Raw genomic sequence first — 20,688 nt, 5'->3', positions numbered from 1 at the left:
CGTGTTATCGAAGTTAATGACTAGACTTGGTTAGTAAATCCACATTAAAACAAGCTAGATAAAAACTAGAAGTGCAAGGAAGCATGCAAGCTAACAGAAACAAACAATTAACTATACAAGACAAAATTAACATGGGTTTCCAACTACCATTGAGGAAAAAGAAGTGGAGCAGAAAGAAGGGTGACAAGAAACATCCAGCATTTTAAACTTTCTATCTAGTTGTAATTAATCAAATATCATGAAGACAAAACAGTGTTTATGAGTTATGGCCATCTCAGCAGGAAAAAACTTGATGGGGACAACTTAATCCTATGTACAGCTCTTCTCATGTTACAAGTTGATGATGTTAACCTTGAAAAGGTTGTGTAGGCTTAACCTCGTTTAATATCCTGACCCTGGGTCTGGCCACGCTTTGAACATTATGTTCTGTAAACACCAAATCTGTTGCATATGGGAATTGAATCAATCCAAGTGGCATCATGTCACTGGCCAATCAAACTGCTGCACTGTTCCATCATTTATAGTCCACGATCCATCAGTAATCTCGTCAAATAGTTGGTTCCAACCCCATGCTGAATACCCCACAAAAAACCAGTAGTCAGTCATAGACCGATTGTGTAACTTCAGATTTTGTATTAAATTGATTGTGGCCCATTGGTCAAGAAAGTATATGTCTGGTAGAACTTCAGGGTGCTCGTCTCTGGAAGGTTGTCGAGTTAAGGAAACAAGAGGCAGTCCACGTGCACTGACAGGACCACCATAAGATAGGGGTGCCTCTTTCAAGGATTCCAGCCCCTCCTCAAGTTCTGTGATGGAGTCCCAACTGATAAGCTTGTTGATGATCAGACCTTGAAATCCAATACTTCGATTAGCTTTCACTATAAGAATTTTGGATCTGGCAAATGGGTATACATCGAGAAGCTTTTCTGATGCAACAAGTATGGAACCAGGTAGTACTTCATGCCCAGATACACTTAAGTCATATGGCGTATGAAGTCCAATCTTGTTTTTTTCAATCTCTAACTTCTGGATCTGGGTCCTGTCCTTGAGTATAATCTCACGGTTGTCCTTCGAGAGTGAAACATCCTCATGCATAGGTTCTGATGCATCCTTAAAAGGTTTCTCATTCCATGCTCCCTGCTCAGCTTCAGCCCATAAAATACCTACAGCATAGAGAATATCAAAGTTAAATGAAAATTGTAAAAATCCATAACTAATATAGTGATACCACCTCAAGAACGAATATAAGAAAATATATTGCTCATGAATTTACTTTATCTGCATCACTCTTAGAACTACATTAGGTCTACTCTAGGGTTTCTCAGAATGTTCTGTTTTCTGCAATCTCTTCATCATTCAAATTTATTATCCTACATCAAAGTTTCTGGTTTCTTAAAATAGCCAGAGCTAGAGGCACTAGTACTGAATAATATGTATTGAACCCAAGTAAGATATCGTACTCACATATTTATCGTTCCTTGGCAAAGTAACCTATATGGCAAAGAATGAACAATAAAAAAGACCAAGCAAACACTAAACTAAAGATAATAAATAATACTCCTCCGACCAAAACATTTGCAATGTTTGTTGACTGTTATACTTGAAAATGTAGGTTTATATATGAAATCCGCATGAAAAAGTGTTTTACGATGCATATATTAAACTTGGAATCACCTAGCAAAATTGTCCCTTAAAACTGGACGTGCATGGCAGGTAAGTGGCGAGTTTGACATGGTTAGCGGGAAGACTCGAGAGCATCCGGTTTGTTTCAGTTTTGAATGTTAAACGATAGGAACTGTTCAAGTATTGGTTTAGTTTTTATGATGTCTAGTGCTTCCGTAAGTATGCACATTGTAATCATGATCCATCTTTTCTACCAGGTTTATTACATAGTGAAATGTGTACTTCAAATGTTTCCGCAATTACAAATTTACGCTATATATCACATGATTTGCAAAAGAGAGAAATTTGATCATAGCACCCACCTGTGTCTCTATTTCAAGCTGTGGTGTGGGGTGTTACAGAAATAAGAAATTTTGACCAATAAGTACCTTGCTCCTTGTAAATCCACTGAGAATTGCCACCTTGATCAGCAATAAACTTGATAACATTAACGACTGATGTTTCCCCGTCATAAGAGACTGCTTCCTTCCTTTCTGCTGGATATAACAGCAGAGATGGGTAAAGGTCCCTCTGCATATTGAGCACATCAATATGCGTAAATTTTAGAACAGATACAATTATTGATGAATTCTAGTAATAGGCTATTTGTTAAAAGAAGAGGTTAAACTACCAATTGCTACAGTTGGAAGACATTCAAAGCAAACTAACCAGGGTACCAAGCATACAAGCCATGCAAAGAAATTAGTTATAGCATTAGTTAGTTATGGAGACTAACAGGTTGAAATATCAAATAGGTTCAATGATCCAGAGATTGACAAGGGAGGCTGACCTCTTGATCAAACAACTTATGGAGATCAAGGAGATACTAGACAGAAAAGGATCATCAGTTGGTGCCTGATTAAACTGAAGAAGAAACATGATAGAAAGCTAAAGAGGGATGTGATGGACTCTTGACATGATTAGGATGTATGTATGATGAAGTGCTAACTTTCATGTGTGACAATCAGACTAGCACCTTCCACCATCACAATAGGTGGTGGTTCCATTTGGGGAAACTCGATTTGAACACATCATCCTCTGTAGGCAGGCTTACAACGCCATGATACCGAGTACCTCAATACAATTGACAAACGTACAACCCAAAATGATGTTGCAGTGGGACTTAAAAAACTCAGACGAACAATGCAATATCCACACATGAAAGAATGACGACAGTCACCTTAAACGAAGCAAAATCAACCTAGATGAGGAGAACAAAGACTGATGGCATCAGAGGCTGTTTTGTGGCCTATTTGGTTGGACTAATGGTTTGTATCATCATGGGAAAGCATGTATCATTAATCATTCCATAACAGAAAAGTACAAATCAAGGCAACATCCGTAAAACACATAATATAAGTAAAATTTAGAGGTAAACGTTTAACCAAAATTACATAGACGAAGGATCGTGTGAGAATAGGAGTTAAGGTGAGAAGTGTAAGAAGGGATTTGGACCCTTGATCACTTTTAATCTCAATTCAACCCATGAAGTGCGCTTTAGAAAAGAGAATTTATCCGGCGCTTCTCAATAGTGTTGATCTAGTGGAACTATTCAATTATGATTGATCCAAGGGTGGAGATCCCTTCTTACCCTTCTCACCGTAACTCTCATTTTCATTGGAACCCAACCCGATTACATATCAATCCTACGCCTCTAACATGGAACACGGAATACATAAACTCAAGTATTGAATTGAACATACAAATACATAATATAAAACTAAATTTGGGATATACAAGTACCTTGGTCAATGATTTTAGTAGCGAACTACAATCATTTTTTATGCAATCCATCATATAGATCACTGGAAGCTTGGGTATAGTATTATTTATGCCATCTGCGACCACATCTAACCTTCATCAGCAAAATGATTGCATCGTTTATGTAGGCAAATGTTTAGCAATCAATAATAGAAAGTCATACCACACAACCACATATTTTGAGATGAGAATCGACAACAAAAATAAATAATATATAGACATATACATAGATAAAGGGAGGTTCGGGGAAAACCCCAAAAAAATGAGAAACTAAGGAACATCCTGGTAACCATTCATTTGGATGGTATGCACATGTGCATACAAGTAATTAAAGTTGTTTCTTTGTTTTTATGCACATGTGCATGTTATGTACATGTGCATACCGGACAAGCCGTCCAAAATGAATGGTCACTAGGGTGTTCTTCAGTTTTTCCTTTTTTTTGCAGTTTTCCCCCGAGTCTAACCCTACATAGATATGGATAATAACCTTGACAATAATATAGAATTTTCACTCATCTATCCACATTTAGCAGATTACAATCTTCAAGATAAGCTAAAAGTAGTTCCTAGCAATTTGCAATCAGTCTTTTGGCATTCATATGCTTGTTGCATATTAAGAACCGTTATTTGAATGCCTTAGTAATCATCACGCATTTATATATGGAAGAACTATTGTCAATCAACCTAACTCAATTTGAAGGGAGTGCCTCATGACGGGGAGTAGTGGAGTGCAAGGACTATCACCTTGATTAAGTAGTTTTTAGAATTACCTTTGTTTATAGCTTGGAAGCATCTTCTTGTTCTTCTCTCACTATATGTGGAATTTAGATGAGCCTTTACGAGATTGTTATTTGTAGGACAATAAAACAAACTGAGCATAATTTTTCTGATAAAAAAGACTGGATCATAAACCTCACAGTTATGTAATCAGGAAGAAAAGCTTAAGCTCCAACCTCTTCTGGAAACCCATCTTTGGGGAAATCACGTGAGTCGATGGGATACAGGTCACAAGCAACAAAAAAAAATAAAAGGGCCCGTTTTCAGTCAATATCAAAGATGTTACAGAGCTATTCAACGTTGGCAATGCCACTAATTTCCAGGAATCTGTAGCCCAGCATCATAGGACTTGCAACATATAACACTTGAAACTTAGATAAAAGAACATTTGTTTTGACTAGATTTCATCTAATCAATGCGACCGACATGTCAAGTCAATATTTCAACTAGGCAAGTTCAGTATGACAAACCTTTACAGTGGCTGAATTTGATAGATATAACTATGTACAAGAAATATGGTCCAACCGTAAAGGACTCAGCGAACCACTTTGCATATTCAACTTATGTTGGCCATAAATCATCGAACAAAGTTTCTTTTTGTGAGGTGAAAGATTACAAGACAATACGCTCTTCCCTCAATGCTGCCTTATTTTGTACTGTCTTATGCTTTGTTTTTTTTTTTTTTTTTTTTTTTGGAGGGGGGTGGTTGAGGAAAAGTGGAACAAGTGAAAGTAAGTTATCCTGCAGTTATGGGCTATGGCCCCTCTAGAGGTATGGAGAGAGTGTGCATATGAGTTATAAGGATATCCTAGAAACTCTTTGGTAATATACTAATATATATGAAGCTGAATTGCCATTAGTGCTGGTCTGCTGGATGTGAGTAGTTCCCTTTCCCTAATACAAGAAAAGGATAGCAATCCCCCACTCTCAGTCCGGACTTCAGAAGGAGCACCAAATAACTGAAATATCTCTCCACAAAGCTTTGATATAAACCAAAAGACACTAAACTCAGGTAGTCACATTCCCTTCATATTCTTTTTGTATAATAGATGGCCCTGTTCTGCAAACCCATAAGGCATCTCTTATTATTAAAAGTAGTTTTCTCCCTAGATTCTACCACATTTTATTGGTATTATGATTGGAATGGTCAAACTACAGTTACATAGGCGAATTCTAAATATGAGACTGGGTAAAAGAAGAATAAGAGCAATAAGTGCAAAGGAAAAAAGAAGTAAAAAGGTAAAAGATGGGCAAGGAGGAAAATTTACCAAATGAAAATACAAGTGCTATCTACCAGTTGATAAGATACGTAATGAACTGATCTAAATGTGCATACATTTTCTTACGACTTACCATTTCTTGATGAGGATTGCTCATTCCTAAATGGAGTTTTCATCATATTGCCGTAACCCTTGAATGCTCGGTAAACTTCACGAACCACAAGTTCCATTCTCATACAAAACCCACACCAATTACTAGTAAAAAGCACCAATACATCCTTCTTCCACGCATTGTCAGCACTAAGAGAACCAGAGTGGTTACCAACAACCAACTCCATAAATGTAAGAGCACTAACATGGGGTATAGAATCAACCTCATGAAAATCATGATTAATGAATGGTGGCTTTGGAGCCTCTTTCGAGTTGGGAACAACAGGCATAGAGCGTTGATATGGTAGAAGACTTCCATTAAGAAACATGTGAAAAAAGCAAGATAGAGAAGAATAGCTAAAATCAGCCTCTTTGGGATAGACATAATGTTGATGTGGAAGAGGATCAATGATCACCAATGATGGAATCTTCAACACACCAGCTAGAGCTTCAAGTAACCGAAATTGTCCATCGACAAAGAAAAAGGAACCATTGGAACCTGCCAAGTTCAGCCCCTGCAACCCAACTTTCTCATCTTCAATATTGGCAGTTAATTCCTCTTGGTGACGGTCTTCTGTCTTTACAGACAACTGAGCACTTGTCTCAACTGAATTCTTCTCATCATCCTCAGTAGAATGTTCTATCTTAGTATGTCCCGGTAGAGTATCATACGCCCCATGGAGCATATCATCCATAAATGACACCTGATCTTTTTTTAAATCAACATCGCTGCCAATAAGACCTTTAACAGATGGTTCTGCAGGTTTATCATCAGATTGAACCTCTGTTTCTGACATTTTGATATCAATATCATCAGAGAGTAGCTGAAAGCCTACATCTTTAGCAAGTGAACTCAATTTTCTTTCTTTCTTCTGCTGAAGAACATATGCCAAGACTTCTTGCAAGGAACTACCTTGCAGATCTGAAGCAACACCATCAAAAGCAATATGTTTACCCTCATTCATGACCATAATAGAGATCTTATCTTTTAGTGCAGTTAGCTTTTGAGATGATGCTGACATCTCTAGTTTAGGATGCTGGGGAACAGTTTCCATGAAGGGTCTCTCAGGATCGACTACTTTTGGAGCATTCATTTTTGATGGAATATAATTATGCAACGCTAGTTCTCTAAAGACAGTGAGGGATTCCTTGCTCTTTCTTCTAATCTTCAAGGAATCAGATGATCTGTCGATGAAAAGGAGCACTGATGGCTTATCTGAAGGTAAACCAGGATCAAAACCATACTCATCACCTTTTAGCTGAATATCGAATAGACATCAAGAAATCAGCACAAAAATGTCAAAACCTGATGGGAGTTAGAATGGCTGATATTTGTGAAATTCATAGCTCTTCAAGCATGGTAGATGACAGAAAATGAAATTAGCATGTATTATCACTAAGGAGACGCACACTATAAATTAAAGTTGGCATGCAAGAGAAAAAAGAGGCAAAAATGTAGAACGAATCAATTAGCAAAGACTCATCCTCTTCTTGATCATCAATGACAGAACTATCATGATAAATCCCAGGTATTAACAGTTAAAGAAATACTATCCATGTTAGCAAGATATAACTGACAAGCATTTTAGAAAAGACATCACATTAACAAGATATTTGACATATAATATAACTGACAAGCATTCTAGAAAAGACATCACATATTTACAAGATATTTGACATATGTAAAAAACCTCCTTGTTTTTTTTTGGATAAAGAGGCTTAGCATCAAGGTCTACACAATCAGATCCAAAGTCAAGAAAAGTACTTCATCGTCAACAGAAAAATAGAAAGTCAATTAGTCAACCTTCATATCCAACTTCACTATGACAATTTATCACATCAGATGCAGGTGCAAGATCTCATGAGCTACATGGTTAAAACAACATAAACAACACGGGTAGATATAAATTGCACAAGAACGTAATTAATGATGGAGACTTCAACAGGAAAACATAAAGAACAGGACCCAATAAGAGCAAATATTTCATCACAAAGAAAATTGTTCAAAAGTAATTCATCATCAACAGGGGGTCTGATCAGATTGCTGAAAGGCTGAATCTCAATGAACACAGCTAGTCAAAAGGAAATAACCATATGTACAGAGAGCAATCCAATAAATAAACAGTAGCCAATAATGATTGCAAGCAAGCTTATAAACTTGCCTCCATAACAGGTGATGCATGAATCTCTAAAATTCTTTTCAGATCACTTCCTCCTTTAAAAACTTTTGCACAGCTAGGACATCCAGCAGAGTAAAGCATCATCAACCATGAACCAGTAACTCTAACACCTAGAGATGAAATTAGTAATCTCTCAGACACTAGACCAAACTTTAGCCTTTCAGGTGGCAGAAAGAACTCTCTGATAGATCTAGTAAAATTGGATAGGGAAGACTCAATCAGCTGGAACTCCTCAAAACTACAGGAACCTACATCACTAGATCTCATTTTCTCAGCCTCCAAGAAATCACTCTCATTGAGAGGAGAAAATTCACCAAGCCCAGGAAGTCCACTAAACTGATGTTGATTATCAACATCGCAGGTGATCTTTTCATTATCCATCCCCTGTTTCAAAAAAGAAGATATGCATGGTGTTATTACCAGCATTTTCTATTTCTATGTGGAATTTTAGAATCTACTATCCACCTGAATTTGCTTCCCATCAGCCGAACTTGCGTCACTGCTTTCTCCATACAGGCCTGTCCCGAAAGGAACACCTGCATGATGAAGCTTTCATTAGTACAGCAAAATATATCCCTAACCAGAAAGGTCAAATGCAAATGTTCTTTCTCGAATTCAAGATTATTTCCAGAACCAATCATTGGTAATTAGGCTTTATTTTAGGGACAATTATCACATTAATATTGACACTTATATGCTGGTTATTTATCTCCTTAAATAGAGGATTATAGTTGCTACTTTTAAGAAGAGATCATCACTTAGATGTGCGTGTGTGAATATATATATATATATATATATATATATATATCCTTCTTTGGTTTGAATAACATTATTATAGAATAAGTTTATCTCTGTTTTCTTAAGATCTTCATCTTTTGATCCATAAGCTCCACCAGAAAGAATTTGATTAACAAGATGTATAGAATTAGAAAGATCATGGTAAGAATTGCATCATATTAGAATCACGATATATACGGACTTTTCTTCTGTTCTACAATCAAATAAGGCCATTACAACACAACTGGTGGTACGATCCCTCTTCACAAAGAAGCTCAACACAATTAAGCCTTTATTGCAACTAGCTGATGAACATTTAAAAACAAAATTATAACCTTCATTAATTATGCCACATGCACAACATGTCAATTTTGGCATGTTAAGAATCATTAAAATCCTAGAGAAAAAACTGGAATAGATTGTGTTCCTCAAAAGGTATGAACTGCCATTTGTGTAGTTTTAGCATCCGGGCTTCTGTTATGTCGCCGTTATTGTCAGGGAAGATTATGTTCCTCAAAAGGTATGAACTGCCATTTGTGTAGTTTCAGTCATCCGAGCTTCTGTTAGGTTGCCGTTATTGTTAGGGTTTTTTTAGTATTATGATTCTGCTCACAAGCCCGCTACAAAGGGTTTACCCTAAGCAACATACACCAATTTAAACGCCAAATACTTGCAGGGTATTAGAGCTTAGGCTCCCCAACCTAGACAATAACCCTCCCAAAGTTAGTCACTAACAGCAGCTGCCTACTATCAATGTCATTGACATCAGAGCAACTTCAACAACAGCAGCCTGGGCAGGTGCTACCTCCAGCAACCTTCATGAACCTGATTCTGGTATCATCAAGATAGTATTGATTATTGTCTACTGTCACAGGTAAACACCAAGAAGGACTAGTTATTGCCTATGTATCACCTCCTTGCGATATGTTCCCACCTGATGTGATATCATCCAGCTCCAACACAGACAATTCAAAGATTTTAGATCCAAGGAGGCAGCAGAATGAACTTCAGGCTCTTACTGGGAATTAATAAGATCCAACTCAATTACAGCCATGGTTTTAAAAAGCATGTGAGGCCTATGCCTCGAGGCGAAGCAGTCAAAATCGCACCTGAGGCGGCGCCTCTCAGTCCCCAGACGAGGCGTACACCTTGGTTGTCTGAGGTGGTGACCGAGGCAGTGAGGCGGTGGAGAGGCGTACACCTCACTACAGAGGGTAAATTATTAAAAAAATGATTGAGGCCTTCTCGATTTCTTTTTTGAAAACCTTGTTCTTCTCTGGTTCTCCTAAGCCCCATCTGCTACTCGTTTGTTATCCTTTGTGAGTTCCAGTTTTCTCACATTTACTTTGCATTTTCTTCTTCGATTCTTCTCCAGTTCACCAGAGTATTATTATGTACATGTATATACTGGATACACTTCTTTTATATTTAGTCTCTACTCTCTACTATGTGTCACAGTCACACTTTACTCCCACTTTGTTGATATTTTAATATTTTTTTCTTTATGAGCTTGACCATATTAATATATTTAAACACACATATATAAATATATATATTTTTTCAATAATATCAAATATTTTTCTCTTTGTTACTTTATCTATATTTCATGATTGAAAAAAGTGTTGTATATTCTTTTAGTAATCTAGTATGATATATATAATATAATATATATAGTGTCTAGTACTCAAGTGTGTGTGTGTGTGTATATATTGCATATGTTTTCTGTGTATAAGCGGTGGACTGCAGATTGGTATAAATATGCAGTCAATATACATAATGGTATATATATTTCTGCCTCCAGGCTTACACCTTGGACCGCCTTAAGGCATAGCCTTGCCTCATTGAGAGAAAATGCCTTGAGGCCCGATTCCGCCTTTTAAAACCTTGATTACAGCAACAAATAAGGGCATAGAAGTGGAACTGAACAAATCAACTTAGTTGCTGTCACTATTTGAGAATTCAGATCCAACCTCCCCATGCACGGATTGATTCCTCTAGTTGGTAACTCAATGAGGAGCTCCCACTACATCTTCTTTCGAATCAGTAAGAGTTGATTCAATTGCCAATGAAAGAGGTGCAATTCACTCCTGGTTCTAGTTAGCATAGGCATTTATCATCTATCCACTTGACTGCATGCACATCATCCTCGATAATTACCTTACAAGGAATAAGAACATATTGTCTACTATTAAACCACTCACCCATTCCCCTCTTAGAAATCACCACTGAGTCATCATGTCCCATTGAGGTAGTTTCGACCAACATAGCTCCTAGCTTATCCTTACAACTTGCTCTGTATGTTCCAATCTCTCCAAAATCCTCAAATTTTTCAGCCAAATTACAAAAAAACTCAACTATTATATAACATTCTTCCATGTGCACTCAGTGTTTTAAAGAAACGAGCAACTATAATATAACACTCTTCCATGTGCACTGGGTGTTTCAGAGAAACGAGGGACAGAGCAGCTAGAAAGTTACCGTATATGAATCCCAGAGACTGTACTGGTTGGATTATATAAGTTGAGTGGTAATGTGGTATGCCTAAGTAACGCAAGTATTAGGAAGGTTTATTGCCGGTTAGGGCATCCCTCATTGTCCAATCTGAAGAAGCTGAGACCAAAACCTATGTTTGTTTATAGGTTTTGGAGTCACTGAGAAGGCTTGGGGGCATGAAGGGAGTTGAAAGGAGATGTCATTTATCGGAAATGTTTCTCATATGAACATTCAATTTTCTATATCCATCTTAAGGCATTTATTAGTAGCATAGGATCACATATACTAATTTGATGTTTGTGTCGCTTTCTATCAATTAGGAGCAAAGTCTCGATTAATGTACATAGACTGGGAAAACTTAATGATGCTAGTTTTTTTCTTTTTTTTGATTAACCTGGATATCCAACCCGCTATGCGAGCCAACTAATCCCAGGGCGACCACCTACTTTGTGGGTAGTCCGGAGTCACCGCATTTGAACCTCCATGGCCACAAGGGGATTTTTATTCCTCCTTGTTAGCTTTTAGCAACTCTGGAATCTTGAAAATCCATGAATCTTAGAACTTCATTGGTAGCATAAGATGTGTGATATAATATGATTCATTTGAGATTGTAGTTGTCGCTCCTTATACACCGAAACTAAATATGAATATTATGATACCCCTGCAACGTTTGTCATGATAACTCCTATCATGACACTACATCATAACATGTGACCATACAAAATTGTAAGACATCCTTCAAATTAATCATATTATATTACACATCTTATGACAAGATTCCTAAGATTAGGCGACTTCTCAAGCTTTTTAGGGTTGTTAAGAGATAGTATTGTCAAATTTACCAAAACCACACATTTAGTTGAGCCTTTACTAATGATTGCTAGGAGAAACAAGACAAACCTTGAAACAGTGCATGTTATCCTAGGCTACTAATAAAGATGTATATCCATTATTGTATGATTCAAATAAGAAACATCCCAAAAGGTGAGGTCTCCTATTAACTCTCTTATATTTCACAAAGCCATTTAGCAATTTCAAACTGAAACATATTATATATATATATATATATGTGTGTGTGTGTGTGTGTGTGTGTGTGCATGTGTGAGTGTGTGAACATGGGGGGTACCATCTTATAAAATTCAAAACACACACCGGATATCAACAGATAATCAATGAAAAATCTTTGTATTGCTCCAAAAACAAAGAGGTGCCACAGAGCAAGTCAGGTGATAACCTCCCACCTTAGCAATCTTTGGTCATATGCTTATTTTCTTCTAAGAAAAGATGTGAAATGGTAAGAAGGAATACCAAAAGCGTTTTCAGATCCATTATTCATGACCTTGGTCATCAGTTTGGGTGTCCATCCACAGAAATCCAGAACAAGTAAAGCCTTGTCTGTTGACTTAAGGAATGTTGTCAGGTCCTCCGTGGTTGGTAAAGACTTAAAGGGAACTTCTTCAGGCAAAAGTGACATAAGATAATGAACAGATGATAATATGCTCTGAACCCGAAGTGTTCCTCTATAATTGTAAGGCAAAGAATGGCGGTAACAAATAACAGTTACTTCCATCGTAGCACCGAGAGCATCTGCCAGCATCTTATCATGATTTTTGTGAACAAGCATCAACTTCAGAGTTCTGAACTTCTCTTTCTTTTTGGTGACCATGTGGGCTAATTCCTTCATAAGAGATCGAGACTCGCCAGACCCTGGGAGTAAAAATAAGACCCATGAGATATACGATAGCATTATGCATAAATTTTTTTGAATTAATCCACTTTATCTCCAAAAATTCAAACATTCAAGTCAGACATGCATTTACTGAAAATTGCTTGAATACACATATATGCTAAGAAAAGGTGCAAGGACAGAATAGTCAAAGAAAGGAGATACATGCCAAGTCCCAAGGGTAAATCCTTTAGCTTTTAGTAAGGCGGGTCATTCCAACACAGTTTCTGGAGGTAATCCTGAAGTTATTTGCCAATGGAATGTCAGTTAAGGCTTATAATTTCCATCCCCACCTATCAAGAAGGTATACCTTTAACCTTCCAAGTTACAAGCAATTGGAAAGGAGCAACCTAAGGGCAGATGGCTACAGATGAGAAGCCACACTGATAGAATAAAATTGTGACAAAGCAATATTGTTATTATTATAAAAAGCCTAGAGAAGGTGGTCTAGTTTGTCCATTATCTTTCCTGCTTTACTGAATACCCCAAAAAAACAACGTTGTACTTGGAGGGGCAAAGAGTTATGTACTAGAGTCGTCTGTGTAAGTTTTATATATTACCTGATCACTAGTGGTAGTAGCTCTTTCAAAAGGATGCTATATTTGAATAAGGATAAAGGTTGAACATCACTAACTATAAGGATTTTTGTAGTTATACTTATAAATTCCATTAGTTTTTTTAGGTTATTATAATATAATGTACTAAGAGATGGGATAAATTTGCATGACACTTTTCAGTAAGAGACTAGTGTGGGTGCACAAATCCAAATATAACGACTTAAGCAGACCTATCAGGTATTTACTATCATAGAAAACGATCCACATATTTATCTATTACCTATTTGCTTCTTTAATTATATGAATTCATCAATCTCGGTGCAGTGTTAGTATTTTATAAAAACTATTGATGCAGACCCAAAAATTTAAGGAAAATAATTGTGCTATCATATGAGTGGGATTTTGCGCTCTTGGTAACGGGCGTAGCTCATCCTTTGCGAGGGTAAGAAAGTGTTCTCCTTCTATGCTACCTTTCCCCTCTTTTCTACTTTGTGCTTTAGTACTTGTTGTCATTGTACATCACATATGATGTAACATGGACATAAAGCACATCCAACTTCCAAGAGTTTCTTTGGGCATAAGATATTAAGATGATCCCAGAAATGTTTTTGTATTCTTGTGATACACATGGATATTCACAAAGATGAGGTTAAACAGGATCTCTTCCACGTCTAACAGCATTCTTGGATGTGTTCCAAACTTTCTAAAGCCAGGTTTAATTGGTTAACGTGTACAATAGGCCTTGCTAGAGGCCTTAAAATGTCGAAAGGCATTTAGGTCATTGAACTCCAAAAAACTTCTGGTCAAAACATTGAGGACGATATAAGTGAGAATGGATATTGGAGGGGTCATCTAAAAGTTGAGCCACTCATTAGGAACTGATTTAGTATTCATCAAGTAAGGCTAACAACATTATAAGTGCTGCTAGATCGTTATGGAATGAATATAATACCCAACAATAGAGCAGTGACACAGTCATAGTGTGTTGCTTCAAGTTCCAATCCTGTTTAGTCTTCCTCTTTCTTTCCTTCTATGATCCCCTTCCCTCAACCCAGCACTAAGCTAGGCCAACTTTATTCACTCTTCAGACTTCGACTATCTAGTTAAACCAGCTGAAGATTGATTTATTTCAAAACCCCATTATACGATAAAGTTGCAGCAATGATAAATATATCGTATCTGCCAACGAGGATAGGCAGCTGTCATACAACTCCTATATTGTAAAATAAGTGCATGACGTTAACTCTACATATCAACTCAGTTTAACACAAGAAGAATAACTTCCACAGAGCAAAATCAATCCCTAGGCATTACAATTTTATGAATCGCTAATCAAGCCGTTTAGAAAAAAACACAAAAAGATGCAAATCAAATGAGTCCTTTTCAACTTCAAAATCCATGTGGATTCTAAAACTTCTTGAACAATTTGATGACTAGCATAGCTTAAAAGCTGATGGTGATAAACTAATAACCAATCTCAACTTCGTTTTCATAATTACTAGGTTTAACGTAAAAAAAAAAAAATATAAGTATTCTTGTTTTACTTTAGGAGCCGATGATTAAGAGCATAAATCTCATACTATGATAGATATAGTAACAAGCAGGCAAAAAAACAGATTGAGATTCCAATTTGTGTATGAAATGCAGGTGTTAAATCCAATAAATAAACAATTTCAATGGAGATTTAAGAGACAGAATTACATGGCACGGTGACAATGAGTAGTATGTGAGGATTCAGGCGAATTTGGGATGAGAAATTGAGTTTCGTGAGAATTTGCCATTGAACTGGTTCTTCTCTGTTGCTGGTGTTGGATTTGGAACGAACCGAGTGAATTGAAAACGATAAGGATAGGAGGAGACACAAAAGAAGAAGTGGTAGTAGCTCCGATGATGAATAACGATGGAAACGCCGATTCAGAACCGCCGCAGGGTTTCTCATTACAGACAGAAAGAATAAACTGTGACCGGAGGTGACCTGTTTTCGTTCTCGACTGCCCGAGGAGGCGATGAAGACCACTAGAGCTTTAATTCAGGTATACCCGTTTTTGATACGGAACGGTATCTCAAATGGTCGGCCCGACCCGACACCAAAAGATAATAATAATATCTAAAAAAAATACAATAAATTCATAGCATATTAAATGTGAGATTTTGAACAAAGCCTCCAAAATTTTGGGACCTAATTTTACATATTTTTAGAACATTTTCATCAATCTGTATAAAGTTGTAGCTCAAATTGTTAATTGTTTAGGTTTAGATATAAATTATTAATGGTTTAGGATTAGCTTAGGTTCATATTGTTGATTGTTTATGATTAGCATCCTTTTGTACTTAATATATGCGTATGTTGTTATCTCTTATGCAATGTCATTAAAAGTTTTGGATGCAACAGGGCCTCAAAAAAAATTGGAACGTCTCTGGTCCTGATCCCCATTTTTTTTCTTGTTTCCATTGGCCAATATGATCACATCTCCGTCCCTGATGTAAAATGCGATCACATTAGGAGGGTATTCTTTCGTTTATATGATATATAATAAATCAGTTGTGTTAAATTATACATTCGATCCGAAATGATTCATGTTTAAATCTCACATATTTCCAAAAAATATATGGATTATCAAATATTAATAAATGAACAAAATTACAACATAATACGAAACTATTTAGGGACTGTTTACCTAAATACTTATCCGTTAAGCGTTTACCGTTATAATTCAACACTATAATTTATTTTATGGATAAGATCGTAGTACATCGAAATGGAATGATATGCAACAATTTACTTGGTAAACACTTACCCGGATAAGAGTTGTTACCCTCACTTACTGGGTAAGACTCACTCTTACCGGGTAAGATTTTTGGGTCTTGCCTTGTTCATCCGTGAGAAAAATTACCCGGTAAACGCCTACCAAGTAAGCATTTAATAAACGGTCCCTTAATCAAACACTTACAAGTCTTCATATTCTTTTATCTAAACAAAAAACAAGTCAGTAAAAATATATACAAAAAGTCAAAATGTTTTTTTTTGTCTAAATTTAAACACATGCTTAGGGGTCGTTTACCAAACGCTTACACGAGTAAGTGAACACCAATGAGTCGTTTACTAAACGCTAACTTGGTAAGTGCTTATCGGACAATTTTCATCATCGGATTAACATGACAAATGCCAAGAATTCTACATGGTAAGGGTGATGATTATGATGGAGAGTATTACCTGATAAGTGAGGGTGAAGACTCTTACCCGGATAAACGTTTACCGGGTAAATTGTTGCATAGGATACCGTTTTGATATACTACAATCTTATCCGATAAAAATAAATTATAATATTGATTTCTACTAGTAAGCATTTACCAAATAAGCATTTGGGTAAATGACTTCTTATTAGAATTTTTTTAGAGGATTTGTTGAACATGCTCTTTGAGCATTTACATAGAGCTATTTGATGCAGTTTTCTAAGAGGTTTATACAAAAACTTCTCATGCAATCATAGGTTTTTTTTATAATCGTATTTTATAATCGGAGATTCAGCTTCTTATATAAAAATTTAACTACTGTTTAATAATTATTTTATTATATATGGTATTATTAGGGGACGTTTACCAAACGCTTACCCAGGTAAGCACTTATCAAGTCACATTACCTTACCGGATGAATATGGTAAGAACCAAGAATCACGATAAGAGAGAGACAAGGACCGAAAGTTGTACCCGGTGAGTGCGACAATTTCTTACCATAGTAAGCGCTTACGGAGTAAATTGTTGCATACAATGCCGTTTTGGTGGACAAAAGTCTTGTCCGGTAAGTAAGTGGTAGTGTTAAATTTTATTAGTAAACGCTTACCGGGTAAGTGTTTGGTAAACGGCCTCTAAGTCTATAAAATATATTTGTAAATACTAGAAAAACACTCACGAATGCAGCAAACATATATCTTGATTTTAATGTTTCGCTTTATTGCGTCTTCGTAGATGTTATAATACGGTTTTTATGTGGTTTTGATAAAAAGATAATGTTTTTGTTTTTGAATAAAATATAAAATTGAAGATATCAAATATATCAATATCAGTATCAAATTAACTATTTATATTTTTTATGTAATTTATTTAATTAAACTTTTTATTATAATTTAATTTAGATAATAATGAATTAATTTATTTTTTATTTCATAATATAATATTTTAAAATGATAATAATTAAGTATTTTATTAAAATTCAATAATTATCTTAATTATATTTTAGATTTTTTATATTTAAAATAAAGTGTTTATCTTGTATTTGACTATATTTATCTGCAATTAATTACATGAATTCAAACATGAAGCTTTAATAAGTTGTACTTAAGCATATTTTATTTGTAATCTTGAATTTTAAGTAATATGCATTAATAAACAGTATTTTATGCATAAAAATGTTTTTAAAAGTTTTTGTCAAATATTTTGTAATATAGAATAGATATAAACTACAACTAATCGAAAATGTGTAAATTGATAGTTTTCACATATATTTTAAGTTTGACGCATTCATTGTTTTGGTTTTATTCTTAGGGGCCGTTTACTAAATATTTATCTGGTAAATATTTATCGTGCAATTTTTCTCTCCGGATGAACATGGTAAGGGGCAAAAATCTTACCCGGTAAGAACGATGATAAGGATGAAGAGTCTTACCCAGTAAGTGAGGGTGACGACTCTTACCCGGGTAAGTGCTTACCAGGTAAATTGTTGCATAAGATATGTTTTGATGTACTACAATCTTACCCGGTAAAATAAATTATAATGTTGACTTCTAATGATAAATGCTTACCGGGTAAGCATTTAAGTAAACAGTCCCTTAGTTTGATTTATTTTGAGTTCAAATTTGAAATAATTTATATAATTATCCGTTAATATATAAAAATTATATTTATTTCGTTTTATCTATATTGAATATAGTTAATTTAAAAACACTGAAATTACGTACACCTATCTAATAGGTCTAATATTTAAATAATATTTTACCTTTTTTTTAATGATATCATAAATTTATGTTTATCTTTTATTTATTGTTTTGAATATGTTACTGAAATATATCAATTGAAAATTAACATCTAAAACTATATTATAAAACATCTAACAAAAACTTTTAAAAACAAACTTTTATACATATAATATTGTTTATTGATGTATATTCTTAAAATTCAAGATTACAAGTAGAATGTACATTAATACATTTTATTAAAACTCCATGTTTAAATCTGTGTAACTAATAATAGATAAACATAATCAAATACATGATAAACATTATTTTAAATATAAAAAAAAAATCTGAAATATAATTAAGATAATCATTGAGTTCTAACAGAATACTATATTATTATCTTAAAAAAACTATTTTATTAAACCAAAAATAAATTAGTTCGTTATTAAACTTCAATTAAATTGTAATAAAAAATTGAATTATAAAAATTACATAAACGAGAACTTTTAAATAGTTAATTTGATACTAATAGTGATTTTTTTTTTCAAAATTTTATAATCTCTTCAAATTTATATTTTATTAAGAAATAAAAACATTTTCTTTTTCTCAAAACCACATAAAATTGCATTATTCAAAATATAAAACGAAACATTAAAATCAAAACGTATTTCGTTGCATTGTACGAGTACCCTTCTAGTTAATATATATAAAAGAGGAAACTAATAATGATATCTTGAATTTGTTATAAATCATATATATATATATATATATAAACAAATAAAGTTATATATGGATTGATTATGTAACGTGGATTTGAACTTATGATTTATAATTATTGGATTGATGTGTGGTGGATACAAATTGCAACGTGGTTTTTTTTACCTCGAATCTATTTAATTAAACTAGGGTGTTTTATGGTGCAATGCAATGTTTCAGGCCAAAACCATTAACTGCACCATATATGCAGTTTGAGCATTTTACTAAATTATAAACCAGACTGTAAAATATAGCTGTTTATACAATTTGTACCTAGCAATACAAAAATTTTATATAATAATTATAAGTGAAATACAAAAGAAACATTGAAGTAAACAAATTAACCAAAAAACAATCACTAATTATCTTTAATTTAATATCTATTTTGATATATTTTTTCATTTATTAGATTATCTACTTCTTTTAAAAGTTATCTTTTATGTATATTTACAGCAATGTAGATCAATCAAAGATATAATTCAAATATTCATTTTATTAAAAAAATGTTAAAATATGTAATTAAGGAGTTGTTTAACAATTGATGAATGGTTTGATGCAGAATGATTAAGAAGTTAGAAAGATTAAGAGGCTTTTATAATATAATGGAAAATAAAATATAATTGTTTGATAATTGTTTAGAATGAAATTAGGACGCTGAATGGTTAATGGAGCCCCAGATACAAAATCATTCAAAGAATTTTAAAACCATCAAGAGACAGATTTTTTTTAGTCAAACAAGATTCACTTCTTAATGATTCATAGGCTGCCTCTTAATGAAACTATTAAAAGATAAACCAATTATGAATTGCTAACCCTCTGATTTTTAAAATATTTAAACTTCTTAAATAAAATAAACCACTATATAATATTATATATATATATATATATATATATATATATATATAAAAGTTATTATGCAACTTTTTACATTTGTACAACCAATACAGTTCAATCTCAACCGTCCATTTAATTTGATGAATATGTTATTTCATAAAAGTTTTGATTGTTTCCTAATATAAAATATTGATCATAATTAATTAACTCTAGTCATCTTTCATAAATATTTAAATCATAATAAATGAAATCTCATTATTTCCATAAATATCTCAATTGATTGGGTTGCATTAAATGTATAAATAGACATGGTTGCATTTAAAATATACCCTATATATATATATATAGGGTATATTTCTTTTACAACCTTGTGTATTTGTAGAATCCTTGCAACCCAATTAATTGAGATATTTATAGAAATGATGGGAGTTCATTTATTATGATTTGAATATTTATGGAATATGAATAGAGTTCATTAATTATGATTAATACTTTATATTAGGAAACAATCAAAACTCTATGAAATCACATATTCATCAAATTAAATGGACGGTTGAGATTGGGTTGTATTGGTTGCACAAATGTCAAGGGTTGTATAATATATATATATATATATATATATATATATATATTATATTAAACATAAACATAAAAAATTAGGGGAAAAAACAGATTGCCATAATACTTGAAAAGATTCAGTTTCCTTTTAGGAGTAGTATTCTCCAGTTACCATAATTCACTACGTATCTTAACCCATAATAATTCTTGATAATTATAAATACCCACTCCACTCATCCTCAAACAAACAATTAACTACACACATTAATCGACTACACTCCAGCC

General features: G+C 34.1%; 1 protein-coding gene across 2 annotated transcripts; it reads right to left on the bottom strand.

Moving 5' to 3' along the window:
- Positions 1-181: 181 nt before the first annotated feature.
- Positions 182-15,300, bottom strand: LOC112527295. Of its 2 annotated transcripts, none has more exons than XM_025137840.1 (8): positions 15,005-15,300; positions 12,360-12,727; positions 8,216-8,286; positions 7,733-8,134; positions 5,554-6,829; positions 3,406-3,500; positions 2,052-2,193; positions 182-1,163 (listed from the first exon to the last, which is right to left on the bottom strand). In XM_025137840.1, the coding sequence occupies exons 2-8, from the start codon at positions 12,382-12,384 to the stop codon at positions 478-480; spliced, it is 2,697 nt and encodes an 898-aa protein (XP_024993608.1). In that variant the 5' UTR covers positions 12,385-12,727; positions 15,005-15,300; the 3' UTR covers positions 182-477. The 2 variants fall into 2 exon arrangements, with proteins under 2 accessions (XP_024993608.1, XP_024993607.1); XM_025137839.1 differs by having other exon boundaries at positions 12,329-12,727; positions 15,005-15,294.
- Positions 15,301-20,688: the final 5,388 nt, after the last annotated feature.

Source organism: Cynara cardunculus (assembly GCF_001531365.2).
Source record: "Cynara cardunculus var. scolymus isolate 2C chromosome LG 15, CcrdV1, whole genome shotgun sequence".
NCBI lineage: Eukaryota > Viridiplantae > Streptophyta > Magnoliopsida > Asterales > Asteraceae > Cynara > Cynara cardunculus.
Note: the sequence above shows the minus strand (reverse complement) of the source record. Positions and strands in the feature narration are given on the sequence as shown.

Coding starts and splice junctions, on each gene's coding strand:
- LOC112527295 (XM_025137839.1), bottom strand. CDS start 15,242: ATGAGAAACCCTGCGGCGGTTCTGAATCGGCGTTTCCATCGTTATTCA. Junction 12,728..15,004: donor ACTCATTGTCACCGTGCCAT/GTAATTCTGTCT, acceptor TTTTACTCCCAG/GGTCTGGCGAGTCTCGATCT. Junction 8,135..8,215: donor CTGATGGGAAGCAAATTCAG/GTGGATAGTAGA, acceptor TTTTTGAAACAG/GGGATGGATAATGAAAAGAT.